The following is a 15934-nucleotide window of genomic DNA, read 5'->3' as shown; positions in this document are numbered from 1 at the left end:
AAGACTTAGCCCAGAAAGGAAAGCTTTTATACAGGCTAAATTCTGGGGCCTTTTACCATCCTTTTTGCCCTTTTTGGCATAATTCTGGTTCCTGGACTTAGCCCAGAAGGGAGGGATTTGATTCAGGGAAGACTCTGGAATCACTGGTCTGGTCTTTTTGTCCCTTTTGGGGAAAGGCAGGTGTCAAGTCTTAGCCCAGAAAGAAGGGCTTTGATACAGGCTAGAACAGCTTGACGCTGCAGGCTTGGGCCTTTTGACACAAGGCCTGGCCTTTGCCAACCTCGCCCAGAACGGAAAGCTTTGATTTAGGCTCTGGCCCCAACCTTTTGGCCCTATGGGGGCCAGGCTTGTGCAATTTCTTAGCCCAGAAAGGAGGCCTTTTGATACAGGCTAAAACCGCCTGGACTCTTGGGACTTGGAATGGTCATTTTGACCCTTTTGGGACCAAGCTGTTGCCAACCTAGCCCAGAACGGAGGATTTTGATTTAGACTGGATTGCAGGGTCTTTGGCCTTCTCCTTTTGGCCATTTTGGGGCCAGTTTGGTGACAAGACTTAGCCCAGAAAGGGAGGCTTTAATATAGGCTAAACTCACGAGCCTGTTCTTTTGTCCTTTTTGCCCTTTTTGCCGGAATGCTGGTTCTTGGACTCTTTGATTTAGGCTGGACTGCGGGGGAACTGGCCCGGTCCTTTCGGCCCTTTTGGGCCCATGCTAGGGTCAATTCTCTGCCCAGAAAGGAGGCCTTTGATACAGGCTAGAACAGGCTTGACTCTTGGGACTCGGGCTTGGGCCTTTTGAACCTACTGGGGCAAAACCGTTGCCAACCTAGCCTTGAATGGAGGGCTTAGATTTAGGCTGGACTGGGGGGGAACTGGCCTCTTTCCTTTTTGACCTTTTGGGACCAGGCTGGTGCCAAGTCTTAGCCCAGAAAGGCGGGCTTTGATACAGACTAGATTCTGATTAGAAAAGGCTCGACTCTTGGGACTCGGGCTTGTTCCTTTTTTGACCCTTTCTGGGCCAACCTGTTGCCAACCTAGCCTAGAATGGACGGCTTTGATTTAGGCGGGACTGCGGGGGCTCAGGCCCGGTCTTTTTGGGCCCTTTTGAGTCCAGGCCAATTCTTTGACAATAAAGGAGGCCTTTTGTACAGGCTATAAAAAGCAACTTTGACTCTTGGGACTCGGGTTGGTCCTTTTGGGGCCAAGCTGTTGCCAACCTAGCCCAGAACGGAGGGCTTTGAATTAGGCTGGACTGCTGGGGCAAAGACCCGGTCATTTTGGCCCTTTTGGGGCTTGGCTGGTTCCAAGACTTAGCCCAGAAAGGAGGGCTTTGATACAGACTAGATTCTAGGGCCTGTTCCTTGGTCCTTTTGGACCTTTCGGGGCCAGGCTGGTGTCACGACTTAGACCAGAAAGGGGGGCTCTAATACACGCTAGTCTTGGGGGCCTGTTTCTTTGTCCTTTTGGCCCTTTTTGGCGGAATGCTGGTTCCAGGACTCAGCCCAGAAAGGAATGATTTTATTCAGGGTAGACTCAGGGAGCTCTGGCCTGGTCCTTTTGGCCCTTTATGGGCCCGGCTGGTGCCAATTCTTAGCCCAGAAATGAGGCCTTTGATACAGGCTAGATTCTGGGGACTATTTCTTGGTCCTTTTGGCCCTTTTGGGGAAAGACAGATGCCAAGTCTTAGCCCAGGAGGGCTTTGATGCTTGCTGGACCAAACAAGCTCTGGCCTGGTCCTTTTGGCCCTTTTGAGGCCAGGCTGGTGTCACGACTAAGCCTAGAAAGAGGGGCTCTGATACAGGCTAGTCTTGGGGGCCTGTTTATTCGTCCTTTTGACCCTTTTTGGCGGAATGCTGGTTCCAGGACTCAATAATTCGCCCAGAAATGAGTGATTTGATTCAGGGTAGACTCTGGGAGCTCTGATCGGGTCCTTTTGGCCCTTTTGGGGCCAGGCTTGTGACAAGACTTAAACCAGAAAACAGGGATTGATTCAGGCTAGTCTCGGGGAGCTCAGGCCTGGTCCTTTGGGCCCTTTTGGGGCCAGGTTGGTGTCAAGACTTAGCCCAGAAAGGGTGGCGTTAATACAGGCAAGACTCAGCGACATGTTCCTTCGTCCTTTTGGCCCTTTTTGGCAGAATGCTGGTTCCAGGACTTACCCCAGAAAGAAGGGACTTGATTTAGGCTGGACTGCGGTGGCTCTGGCCTGGTCCTTTTGGCCATTTTCGGGCCAGGCTGGTGCCATTTCTTAGCAAAGAAATGAGGCCTTTGATACAGGCTAGATTCTGGGATCTGTTCCGTGGTCCTTTGTTGCACTTTTGGGGCCAGGCTGGCGCAGGGTAGACTCTGGGAGCTCTGGCCTGGTCTTTTTGGCCCTTTTGGGGAAAGGCAGGTGCCAAGTCTTTGCCTAGAAAGGAGGGCTTTGATATAGGCTAGACCAAAAAGGCTCTGGCCTGGTCCTTTTGGCCCTTTTGGGGCCAGGCTCGTGCCAAGACTTAAACCAGAAAACAGGGATTGATTCAGGCTAGTCTCAGGGAGCTCAGGCCTGGTCCTTTTGGCCCTTTTGGGGCCAGGTTGGTGTCAAGACTTAGCCCAGAAAAGGTGGGCTTCAATACCGAATGAACTCGGGTGCCTGTTCCTTCGTCCTTTTGGCCCTTTTTGCCGGAATACTAGTTCCTGGACTTAGTCCCCTTCCTGGACTCTGGTCTGGTCCTTTTGGCCCTTTTGGGGCCAGGCTGGTAGCAAGACTTTGCCCAGAAAGGCGGGCTTTGATACAGACTAGACACTGGGGCCTGTTCCTAGGTCCTTTTGGCCCTTTTTGCCGGAATGCTGGTTCCTGGACTTGGCCCTGAATGGAGGGCCTTGATTTAGGCTGGACTGCGGGGGAACTGGCCCGGTCCTTTTGGCCCTTTTTGGGGCCAGGCTGGTGCCAAGACTTAGCCCAAAAAGTGGGTCTTTAATACAGGCTAGACTCGGGGGCCTGTTCCTTCGTCCTTTTGGCCCTTTTGGGCGGAATGCTGGTTCCAGGACTCGGCCCAGAAAGAAGGACTTTTATTCAGGCTGGAAAGTAGGGCCTCTGGCCCGGTCCTTTTGGGGCCAGGTTGGTGTCAAGACGTCGCCCGGAAAGGAGCAACTGTTGAACCCCAAAAGGACCAAAAGGACCAGGGAAAAGGCCTCAGAATCTATCCTGAATCAAAGCACTTATTTCTGGGCTAAGACTGGGCAACTTCCTGGCCGTAAAAAGACCGAAAGGACCAGGCTCGACCCCCCAGAGTCTAGCTTGAATCAAAGCCCTCTTTTCTGGGCTACGTATCTGCACCCAAAGGTGCTAAAAACAATAACGGAACAGACCCCAGAATCTAGCCTGATTCAACGCCCTTCTTTTTGGGCTAAGTCTGGGTACCAAGCTTGTATCGAAAGGGCTAAAGGACAAAAGAAAAATACCCAGAGTCTTGTCTGTATCAAAGCAGTCTATTTTGGGCTAAGAATGGACCCCAAAAGTGCCAAAAGAACAAGGCCAGAGGCCCTCGAGTCTAGCCTGAATCAAAGCACTCATTTCTGGGCAGAGACTGGGCATAAAACTGGTCCCAAATGGGCCAAAATGACGAGTGAGCTGTCCCCTGAATCTAGCCTGTATCAAAGCCCTCTTTTTTGGACTAAGTCATGTTACCAACCTGGCCCAAAAAGGTCCAAAAATATCAAGGAATAGGCAAATGAATCCAGCTTGTATCAAAACCCGCCTATCATGGCTCAGCCTTTGCACCACCTTGGCCCAAAAGGGCAAAAAGGACAAAGCCAGAGCCCCCAGAGTCTAGCCTGAATCAAAATCCTCCTTTTGGGTTGTCATTGCGCCACCTGGCCCCAAAAGGCCCAAAAGAAAAAGGCTAGAGCACCCAGACTCTAGTCTGAATCAAAACCCTCTATTCTGGACCACGTCTTGGCACCAGCCTGCCACCAAAAGGACCAGTAAACAGGCCAAAGAGTTCAGATTGAATCAAAGACCTCCTTTTTGGGCTAAATCTTGGCACCTACCTTTCCCCAAAAGGGCCAAAATTACCAGGCCAGAGCTCCCAGAGTCTACCCTGAATCAAATCACTCCTTTCTGAACCAGCATTCCGCCAAAATGGGCCAAAAGGACGAAGAAACAGGCCCCCAAGACTAGCCTGTATTAGAGCCCCTCTTTCGGGGCTAGGTCGTGAAACCAGCCTGGCCCAAAAAGGGCCAAAAGGACCAGGCCGGAGCTCGTTTGGTCCAGCCTGTATCAAAGCCCCCCTGGGCTAAGACTTGGCATCTGTATTTCCCCAAAAGGTCCAAAAGGACCAAGGAACAGGCCCCAGAATCTAGTCTGTATCAAAGCCCTCCTTTCTGGTCTTAGTCTTGGAACCAGCTTGGACCCAAACGGGCCAAAAGGACCAAGTAACAGGCCCCAGAATCTAATCTGTATTAAAGCCCTCCTTTCTGGGCTAAGTCTTGGCACCAGCCAATAATAATAATAATAATAATAACAACTTTTATTTATATAGCGCTTTTCAGTGACCCAAAACGCTGAACATAATAAAAAAGGGGGGGGTATTTACAGACAGGGGGGGACAACACGTACAATACACATTAATATACAGAGAGAAAAAGATGGGGATGTAACAGGGGGTAGAAGAGTAGGCAATGGGGTAGAGGAGGCTGGGGGTAGGGGATGTAGGCTTGGGTGAAGATGTATGTTTTTAGGCGGGATTTGAATGTTGTGAGTGAGGGAGAGTGGCCCTAAAAGGGTCAAAAGGACCAGCCCGAGTCCCACGAGTCAAGCTTTTTATAGCCTGTATAAAAGGCCTCCTTTATGGGCAAAGAATTTAACCAAGCCTGGACCCAAAAGAGCCAAAAGGACCGGGTCTGTGCCCCCGCAGTCCAGCCTAAATCAAAGCCCTCCATTCTGGGCTAGGTGTGCAACAGCTTGGCCCCAAAAGGGTCAAAAAAGGAACAAGCCCGAGTCCTAAGAGTCAAATCAAATCAAATCAATTTATTTTTGTAAGGCCCAAAATCACAACAACAGTTGCCTCTGAGGGCCACAGGGAGAAATGAATCAACAATGTCTGTGGTGGCGATGAAGTCAGACAATGTCTGTGGTGGCGAGGGACGATGTCCCAGGGTCCTCTGTCCTTAGACTCTTCTACTGAAAGTGTTTTTCAGACTTCCTATAAGTGATCTGTTCTTCTGTATCTACCTCTGTATCTACCTGCGTTGCACCAATGAAATTTCCCCATGTGGGACAATAAAGGAATATCTTATCTTATCTTATCTTATCCTTCTCGGCCAGGAAAAACTACAAAAAAACCTCTTTGGGAAAAAAGCGTAGAAACCTGGAGGAGTTCCAGTGAAGGAGAGATCCGACTCTCACAGACGGACAGACGGACAGGAGGGAGACTGGAGCTGGACCCACTCTTCAGGCAGATGAGGGACCGACTGAGGCGAACTGGACCCACTCTTCAGGCAGATGAGGGACCGTCGGAGTCGAGCTGGACCCACTCTTCAGGCAGATGAGGGACCGTCGGAGGCGAGCTGGACCCACTCCTCAGGCAGATGAGGGACCGTCGGGGGCGAGCTGGACCCACTCCTCAGGCAGATGAGGGACCGTCCACACAGGGCAGGGACCACTTCACCAGGGGAGGGGCATCTGGGTCCACAGGTCCTCAGGAGTGAGAGAAAGAAAAAGAAGGAGTGGAATCAAAAAAAAAATATTGTTTGATAGTATAAGTAGTCAGAAGAGTCGAGCCTGTTCTAGCCAGAATCTAGTCTGCATCAAAGCCCGCCTTTCTGGGCTAAGACTTGGCACCAGCCTGGCCCCAAAAGGGCCAAAAGGACAGAGGCCAGTTCCCCCCCAGTCCAGCCTAAATCCAAGCCCTCCGTTCTAGGCTAGGTTTGCAACGGCCTGGCCCCAGTAGGTTCTAAAGACCCAAGCACGAGTCCCAAGAGTCGAAACCTGTTCTAGCCTGTATCAAAGCCCGCCTTTCTGGGCTAAGTCTTGTAACCAGCCTGGACCCAAAAGGGCCAAAAGGAGAAGGCCACAGCCCCCGCAGTCCAGCCTAAATCAAAGTCCTCCGTTCTGGGCTAGGTTGGCAACAGCTTGGTCCCAAAAGGGCCAAAAGGACCAGGCCAGAACCTTTTAGGTCTAGCCTGTATTAAAGCCCTCGTTTCTGGGCTAAGTCTTGGCGTCTGTCATTCCCCAAAAGGGCCAAAAGGACCGCGCCAGGCTAAATCAAAGCCCTAAGTTCTGGGCTAGGTTGGCATCAGCCTGGCCCCAAAAGGGTCAGAAGGACAAAGCCATAGTCCCAAGAGTGCAGGCGGTTCTAGCCTGTATCAAAAGGCCTCCTTTCTGGGCTAAGAATTTGCACCAGCCTGGCCGCAAAAGGGCTAAAAGGACCAGGCCAGAGCCTGTATCAAAGCCCTCCTTTCTGGGCTAAGACTCGACACCTGCCTTTCCCCAAAAGGGCCGGAAATACCAGACCAGAGCTTCCAGAGTATTCCCTTAATCAAATCCCTCCCTTCTGGGCTAAGTTCTGGAACCAGCATTCCGCCAAAAAGGCCAAAAAGACCAGGCTAGAACTCCCAGAATCTACCCTGAATCAAATCCCTCCTTTCTGGGCCAAGTCCTGGAAAGTACATTCCGCCACAAAGGGCCAAAAGGACCAAGGAACAAGTCCCAGAATCTAGCCTGTATCAAAGGCCTCATTTCTGATGTATAAATAGTAGATGAAAAATGGTCCCCTGTCCTAAGACCCTCCTTCTCGGCAAGGAAAAACTTCTTTGGGAAAAAGCAGAAACCTTGAGGAGTTCCACGGTGAAGGGGGGTATCCGACTCTTGGACGGACAGGCAGACATGCTTCAAATAGCAGCTAGACTGGAGTTGAGGCCACTCAGGTGGAGAACTAGTGCTACGAGATAGAACAGTTCAACTGGAGTTGAGGGGTATCTGGGGCCGAAAGAAGTCTGGACGCGGCCTGCGAGAAGCTAACCTGGGATTAATTGGTTCGGCGGGACATGAAAGCGTGAGGCTGAAAGTATTCCGCTGGGTGGACGCAGCCCTTCTGGGTTAGAGCAAGAGGGCAAGCTTGAGGAGGCTGGAATGGATGAGAAGGCTGGAGTGGATGAGGAGGCTGGAGTGGATGAGGAGCCCGAGGTGCCCGAGGATGAAATGCCGGAACGTGGCAACGCGGTGCTCGAGGATGAAAACGTTGGAACCTGGTAAAGACTGGAACCGAAGCTAGAAACTGGCAACTTTGAGTCAGAGGACGAAAAGCGGTAACGGGATGAAATGCTGGAAATGCCGAGCCAGAGGATAAAACGCTAGAACCTGGCAACGCGATGCCCGAGGATGAAATGCCGGAACGTGGCAACGCGGTGCTCGAGGATGAAAACGTTGGAACCTGGTAAAGACTGGAACCGAAGCTAGAAACTGGCAACTTTGAGTCAGAGGACGAAAAGCGGTAACGGGATGAAATGCTGGAAATGCCGAGCCAGAGGATAAAACGCTAGAACCTGGCAACGCGATGCCCGAGGATGAAATGCCGGAACGTGGCAACGCGGTGCCTGAGGATGAAATGCCGGAACGTGGCAACGCGGTGCCCGAGGATGAAACGCTTGGAACCTGGCAACGCCGAGCCAGAGGAATCTATCATATTGCATTTTTGAGTTATAGAAGTGTTTACTGTTTTTATTGCTCCAAAAGCCTTTTCAGACCATGAACAGTTGTTTGTGAGTTCTGAAAAAAGAACAAGAGCTATTCAAACCCTATTTGCTGGGAAAGTAGGACCTGTAAATCTACACAATATATAGTTTAAAGTTTGAGTCTATCACATTAGGTTTTGAAGTTATAGCTGTTTTTGTTTTTATTGCTTCAAAAGCATTTTCAGACCATTTGTGAGTTCTGAAGAAAATACAAGAGATATCTAACCCATACTTTCTGAGAGAGAAGGGCTTGTACATCAACACAACATATCTTTAAAAGTTTGAATCTATCATAATGGATTTTTGAGTTATAGCTGTTTTTGCTGTTTTATTGCTCCAAAATCCTTTTCAGACCATGAACAGTTGTTTGTGAGTTCTGAAAAAAGTACAAGAGCTATTTAAACCATATTTGCTGAGCAAGCAGGGCTTGTAAATCTACACAAAATATAGTTTAAAGTCTAGTTTTACAAATGATACATTTATAAAACTAGAATATAAAATAATTAGGTGATAAAAACATATCGTATAAAAGTTTGCGGTTGTGTCTGGTTTGCATACACGTCTCTACACACTTCAACTTTTTAGTAAACATTTTATATTTTAAAACGTGTAAGAAGAGCCACGTGAGTCATTATGTGCCGCTTTGGGATGAGAGCTGATTGGCTGTGCAGGGGATATCACCTGCTTCACTTTAGTGTCTGAAATAGCAGTTCTAATGCTGGGCTAGTGGCCAAAAGAAATTGTGCATGTGAACACTGATGTGCCAGGTGTTTTGTGAGGGTGAGGAGTGAGTAAGAAATATTTAAATACCTACTTACTTATTTTACTGTTTGAAAATAAGATATCCCATGTTTTACAAGTGTGGCAGTATGGGGTTGTGTCACAATTCGACATCCAGTAGGTGGCGCGAAGGTGTACAAAAGTTTCTCGTCTTCTTCGTCTCTCTCTGCAACTCGTGCATTTCGTACGCCCTGTCCTCGCTGCGCCAGGATGCTATTCACGCTCAGTAAGGTGTACTGTAATAAAGTACTTTTTTCAGGTTCCTGTTTTCAAGGTGGGCTTACAACCACTTTAGAGCCATGCCAGTGATACCCGCCGAGCCATCTGTCTCTGTAGAAGGAGCCAGTGATGGACATGTAGGTATAACAACAAAGAACAAAGAAGTTTAAGAAATCGGTGTAATACCTCATTTGTAGTCATCTGGCTACCTAAAGAAAACTACCTTTTAGAAAAACAAGACGTTTCTACTCTCATCCAAGAGTCATTCTCAATCTGTGGATCTAGTCCAAGAAATCGGGTATTTATCCTACTCTGAGTAAGGCCCGCCCACCTGTTACGAAACTAATCTTCTTTGTACCCCAACAACCCTGAAATGGGCTATCAAAATCCTTGGCTGGCTGCAGCTCCCTCATTTTTAATATAAAAACAAAACAAAAATGGTTTCCTGAAGGAAAGGTCTGTGGGTTTTTGATGAAGATGCACGGCGCTCTGTAATCCTGAATTAGCATGCCTTCTGTGTTGACAGTACAGAATTTTGGGAGTTGCTGTTTAGTCTCACCTATGTACTGCACTTTATAACTTTCTTCACTGCATTGGATTGTGTAAAATACTGTGTGCGTCCGGTATGAACTGAGTGATAGCGAGTCTTCCTCAGTCAGAAGGAACAGGTGAACTCCAGGTTACACTTCAGAACATTTATTGAAGGGAGCAGATATCAGAATTAGAAAAGGTTTATTGCCATTGCCAATTCACAAACAACGGAACTTGCTTTGGTGATTTGGTGCAACATAAAACAATGAACAATGATAAAACAATCTATATAAGTAATAAAACAACAACAACAACAACTTAAATCTACTATAGTATAAAAATAAAAATTGGCGGCCTATGTACACAAACTTTACAGTTAAATTTACAAATATAGTGCAGAAAGTGAAGAGTGCAGTGAGTGATTGATTAAATTATATTTAAAGTGACAGTTAAGAAGTGTTCATGAGTCCATTGGCAGAGGGAAAGAAACTGTTCTTCGGAGTGGCCTCCTGACTGAGGGGAGTGGCCTCCTGACTGAGGGGAGTGGCTCAAATAGTCCATGTCCAGAGTGAGAAGGGTCGGCTGTGATCCGACCTGCACGTCCCAGAGCCCTGGAAACATACAGGTCCTGCAGATGGGAAAGTCTGCAGCCGATCACAAAAATCAATGTTAAAAACTAGTGACAAACAGGTTGCATTTAGTTTAATGGGCATAAATGGCCTGTAGTTGCACTAAATGACCACAAGTGGAAGCCCTAAGCTTACAAATTAACTTACGAATAAACCTTAACTCTTCCAAAACCATGTAATAAAAATGGAAGGTAAACTGCAAAATACATACATGATGACCAAGGATTGGGTACGGACATATAAGTATGTAACTGATGCGCTATTGCTACTTAATAAAATGTGAAGCCTTACAACGCGCTATTGCTTTAGCAGTGAATATCAGCTAGTAAAACTCACATCTGCGCTCAAACTTACAAGATAAACTTTCATACATGACCACAAACAATACTGACATCACATGGACACACACATACCTGTACAAACAGGATTAGACAGGATGAAATGACAGTGGCACGAGGCTCCATTGCTAACATCGTAATAGGTGTCTCCGGTCATACAGGTACTTTTGGGCAAGTGCTATAACCACGCCCTCTTTTGGATGAAAACAAACAGTGAATATTTACATATTTTATTGTCACGAAGCATCTAAATGGATGAATGAGTTTGTATTTCTAAATTACGGACACTGTGTGGGGCCGTTCTTTCACCCAAAGCAGAGGAAAGCTAGTGCTTAATTGCTAATAAAATACAGGTATGACCTGTACATCTATATTTTTAGATGTTGGGATACGACACCTCCGGCCACTGTGTGCAGTCATTTTGCCAAAAGGATTCTGGTAAGCTAAACGGGCAACTCTCGATCTCTATTTCTCGCTGTTTTTTCTTTTAAAAGTCCCTTATCATGCAAAATCGACTTTTCAGAGCTTTTAACCTTCTTACAGTGCTATTGGTCCGTCATGTATGTGCCCAAAGTGTTTTTTGATTGATTCCCGCAGTGTTTAGCGAGAGTACAGACTATCCCCTTCTCCTCGGATGAACAGATGGATGGGGGCTACTCACAATCACTCGTCATAATCACTATTCTCTCCTTTTATAACTTTGCATTCCTGTGTGCCGCTGTGCAGCGAGCCTCGGCCTCTGTTTACATTCACCGTCTCCACACTACGTCACGGGGTGGGGGTTAATTTGGTATTACATGAAAGTTTGTAAGTGAATATTTGAGAGGGTATAAAGTTAGGTATGTGACAGTGCATAATATACATGAACGTTATCAGGAGAGATGCAGTGTACCAGGTTGTAGCTCACATGCTCAGTTCCACCTGTCGTCCCTGGCCAGACTGATGTTCTACTGAGGGGAAGAGCCTGTTGTACATGTTTATGAGTGACTGGATTGACTCTCTTGAATGTGAACAGAAGCGCTGGCTACAAGTGAAAGAAATCAAGGAAACATTCCACTTTATCATATTTATCTTAAAATAAATAAAAAGACTGCTTTTGTGCATTTTTGTTGTGTAAAATAATATAATAATCCCTTTTGAATTGTACAGAAACAATTCATTATTTATACAAACACATTTATAGAGACGATAAAGCTGTATGCATATAAACACATAGTTTACATACTGAGCTCCTTGGCGTGAACGTTACTATAGCAACCAACGGTAGATACCAAATCACAGGGTTTAATTACGAATGCAATGTTTCATTTTTGTCTTGTTGCCTTAAGTATGCTCATTAATTTTAAACCAGATAAATATTCTTACAATACTATCGTATCTATTTCATAAACATATTTGCGGTTCGTTGTGGAAGGTGATTTGCACCATCCACGTGATCCCAGACACCCCCGTGTCCAGCGCACATGGTACAGTCCGGTGTCAACATGGCGACGGCAGCGCTTTGACTCCCGGAGGCTGCCAATCTTCACGGCCTTCAGCGCTTTCTACGTGTCAGACATGGTGAAAACAGAAAACACAGTGGCGACAGTGGAGTGGCGGAAACATGGGTGGAAGGAGGCGTTTGACCGTGGCCGTGTTGTGCCTCCATCCCGCCACACAAGCCGCCTGGCCGGGGAGAAGCATCTGAGCGAGTCCCTGGGCTTCGAGCTGAGCCTGAGCCGGGTCAGGGCCCCCCATCTGCCGGAGGTCAGCCGCACACACACCGCGGACAGACAAAAGTGACCCTTTAACAGTCTGTTGGGCATAAACATTCTAAACTCCGAAATGGAGGAAAAATTCAAATGGAACATTATGTGTTTCAATGGAGAAACAGGGATTCACCTCAGAATATGACAAAATATGACAAGTCCAGCTAGTTTTTTCAAAGTAAAACCAGTCAGATGCATGTCCTGATTTAAACACATTCACATCAGTATTCGACTACTTTTGTTTATTTAAAGTCCATACGATTAGATTAGATTTCACTAAAACATAGTGAACACAATTATATTTCATAACTATATATATAAAAAAAACCTCTTCCTCAACTCCTGCGGGCGGTTTCTATTAATCCTCCCTCAAGCTCGGGTCCTCTACCAGAGTTCTAGGAGCTTGAGGGTTCTGCACAGTATCTTTGTGTTCCTAGCACAGCACTTTTCTGGACCGAGATGTCTGATGTTTTTCCTGGGATCTGCTCAAGCCATTCTTCCAGTTTGGGGGTCACTGCCCCAAGTGCCCTTTGTCCTTGGGGTCTACAGCCCATACTTTGCACAGATGTTTCTGTACACTATGCCAGCCCCCTAGTTATGGCGCTCCATGTATGCTGTCCCTGCCAGCATCTTACACCCTGCAGTTATGTGCAGGACCTTGGGTCTTGTCTGGTGTGGTAGATTTGGGCCTCTATTGAGCTGGTGTTCAGGGCCTGCTCTTCTGCTGCCATGATCAGGGCCTCTGTGCTGTCCTTCAGACCGGCTTTTTTCTAGCAATTGGTAGGATTTTGTGATATCACCAAACATCAGTTATGTTCCGGTGGTACATCCCATGTAGGTGCGTGTCCTCCCATGATGGTCCCTCCAGCACCTCATCATCCTCTGTTCCTCATTGTCTGAGACATTCACTGATTACAGCATCTGTAGTAGCCTTGTCCTTGATGAAATTTCATCCTGGATAGTGGCTCTCCCGCTCACTAGTCCCCGGCCTCCTTCCTTAGGAGCTGCTAGTGTACAGTCTCAGGGTGTCTGGTCTGTCTGGTCTGTATCTTCTCTGTACCTTCTCCTTTGGCCAACTGATTGCATGGTATCGGATCACTAGCAGGACATAGCTGTTTATTGCCCGGGACTTGTTCTTGCCATTGAGCTTACTTCTGAGGACTTGCCACACTCGTTGGAGGTATTTGACCGTAGCCGCTTTCCTTGTTACCTCTTGCCATTTACCTGTGGGATTCCCAGGTACAGAGGTTCCCTCTGTGTTGACTACGTTCCCTCTCCTAGTCACCATCCGACCACACTTCTTTAGTCCGATTAACATTCCAATGTCAGCACTGTAGATCCTGGTCGTGTGGATCAGTGAGTCAATGTTCCGCTTGCTCTTAGCATACAGCTTCATGTCATCCATGTAGAGGAGGTGACTGATGGTAGCCCCATTCCTGAGTCGAAAAAATCAACAGTCTTGTTGATTTTTTGACTGAGGGGGTTCAGTCCTTTGCAGAACAGCAGCGCACACGCACGCACACACACACATCTCAGACCATCAATAAACTCAGACCGTCCAGGTGCAGTGATGCCTTTGGAATAAAGGCTGTTATGCTCAGATCCACATCCATCACACGGCCCATCATCAAACTCATACTCTCTGACCATCGCCCAAAGTATATGTCCGAGCCTGTGGATAGGTTCTGTTGTCATTCCAATGTTAAAGATTGGAGACACAGTCCAAGGCAAACTCCAGCCACATCAGTATACTCCCCTTTGTTTCTAAAATTGCTGTAAAATGAATAGCACTACTCATCTGAACACCACACCTCATTCCCTCCATCCAATACAGTTTAGCTTCAGAGCTAACCACTCCTCTGACACAGCGACCTGTTTTTTCACATCAGAGCACTGCTGGACTAGGGTGGGGTGGTTGGTGCCGTATTTCTGATTAAAAAAAGGTTTCCGATGCTGTCAGTCAGATTTTGCTGTCTTAATTGTATACAATTAACTTTTCACCAGATGAAATGTTTCGGCCACTTCCCTCAACATGTCCAAATACAGTTACATCAATCTGCACCTCTCACTCTGTCCGCTCCCCGCGCTAGCCCTGCTCCCCCCGCTCCCCGCGCTAGCCCCCCTCCCCGCGCTAGCCCCCCTCCCAGTGCTAGCCCCGCTCCCTGCGCTAGCCCCGCTCCCCGCCCCAGCGCTAGTCGCACTGGCCACGCTCGCCCGGCCGCGCTGGCCGCGCTGGCCACAGCGCCGGGGTTTTAGGGATGGTTTATTTTCTCCCCATGTCAAAACGGATGGCGGGCCATTTTGATTTATCCTGTAAGGAAAGGCGGGGGCGCCATCCCTGAATGTATGTAGCGAGACTCCTGCTACGGTGCTCGCGAAAAGTACTAGGGCACTCACTCGCACGGTGCGAGTAAGCGTCGTAGTACTTTAAGATCCCCGTGCGAGCATGGTTATCTTAATACCTGGCGGTATCTTTTGAGCATGGCGGTGACCAGCCGGAACAGGGCTGCATCTTTTGGGCATGGCGGTGACCAGTTGAAGCATGGCGGCCCGCCATGTCAAAACCCCTCAGCGAGAACACTGTATTAGAATTTCAATTATTTCAGGGAATCTTTTTTTAATTGGTATCTTTTGTCTGACTCATTTATTAAGTAAGTACCTGATTAGCATTTGATTGGCTTGAACTTTCTAACTAACTAATTTATTCTATTGTGCTACTTGATATTGAATACAAAAATCAAATAAAAAATCAATTGATCATCAATGACAAGTGCCAGCTTTAATTCACATTTCAGGTAATAAACAACATTTTTAAAAGAATATATGACACTAAAAATCATTTAAAGCTTTTTTAGGTCCTTTTGAATCTTGTGAAAAGGCCTAAATCACTGGAGCATGTTACGGCCCTTGTCATGCCCATGTGTTGTCCACAGGAGGCGCCAGAGGACCAGAACGTCTCTTATCAGCTCCGAGTCTCACTCTTTGACAGTCTTCAGCAGCACTTCTTCGGCCAAACCTGGAGGAGTTGTCCACAGAAGCTGAAGAACGGCAAGATCTCCTTCAACCAGGTACAGTCGCCCTCCAGGTGCCTTTGTCTGGTCCATGTGAAAGAAACGTACACACGAGAAACAACACTAAACAAATACTTTTACTGTTTTGTTTGCTTTATCCTATTTTAGACACCTTATTTATATTATGTTCTACTACCTAAAATAATACATGAAAAACAAGTAATTAAATCATCAATTATGTTTGTATCCTACAAAATCCCCCCTGCTGCAGTACTGAAGAATGAAGCTGTTAAAAATCAGGCTAAAACAATAGCTGCTAACTTCAAAATTGAGATGCAATTAATGGTCAGGCATGATACAAAATGTTTTGAATGTTTTTAACCATATTTAACATTGTGTGTCACTAAACCTATTTTACGAGCTTGTATTCTCTCTTCTCTGAGCTTCACACATTAAGTTTTCAAATTTCCCAGATTTGTGACGTCAAATGTAAATCATCACACGTTCTGAAAATTTCTGCCTCAATTCACTTTAGAGTTGATGTGTCAGTACGATTTAACAATTCTTCACGAGTCTGTGACCAAACAACAGTGAAATCTTCCATTTTCTTTCATACCCGTGGTCTGACATGTGACTGTTCCTTAAGTTTGTGACCGGCTTAATGAAGGGGAACTTTCTGAGAGACAAAATTAAGTTAAATGTGACAAAACAGCCAGATGAAAGGAAGATATTTACATTAAGGTCTATTTTTTGGGCAATACATCTTCTAAAATGGTCATAATTATCATTTTTTGGTTGTTCTGATGATATTGTGACCTGAACAATCACACTTATCAATTAACCTAATTATCTTTACATCCCCATACGTCAGTGGCATAAAGTAGTTTGTACATTATCGTTTAATGTGACACTTTTTGTAGCAATATACAATATTGCACTTTAAAGTGTGCTCTCGTGACAGGCCTAG

At 46.7% G+C, this 15934-nt stretch overlaps 1 protein-coding gene across 1 annotated transcript in view; it reads left to right on the top strand.

Annotated features, from left to right (window-relative positions):
- Positions 1-7363: 7363 nt before the first annotated feature.
- Positions 7364-15934, top strand: part of LOC140363577 (nephrocystin-4-like) — a 75719-nt gene continuing 67148 nt past the window's right edge. The window contains exons 1-6 of the mRNA XM_072450212.1: positions 7364-7413; positions 8613-8717; positions 8766-8847; positions 10589-10646; positions 11623-11954; positions 14890-15024. Coding sequence (XP_072306313.1) covers positions 7364-7413; positions 8613-8717; positions 8766-8847; positions 10589-10646; positions 11623-11954; positions 14890-15024 — 762 coding nt within the window. The remainder of the gene's footprint in view (positions 7414-8612; positions 8718-8765; positions 8848-10588; positions 10647-11622; positions 11955-14889; positions 15025-15934) is intronic.

The sequence above is a fragment of the Eucyclogobius newberryi genome, unplaced genomic scaffold (assembly GCF_026437365.1).
Source record: "Eucyclogobius newberryi isolate DKJ021-1_F unplaced genomic scaffold, fEucNew1.0.hap1 SCAF_17, whole genome shotgun sequence".
NCBI lineage: Eukaryota > Metazoa > Chordata > Actinopteri > Gobiiformes > Gobiidae > Eucyclogobius > Eucyclogobius newberryi.
The sequence above is the reverse complement of the archived record's forward strand: the minus strand, read 5'-3'. Positions and strand labels throughout refer to the sequence as shown.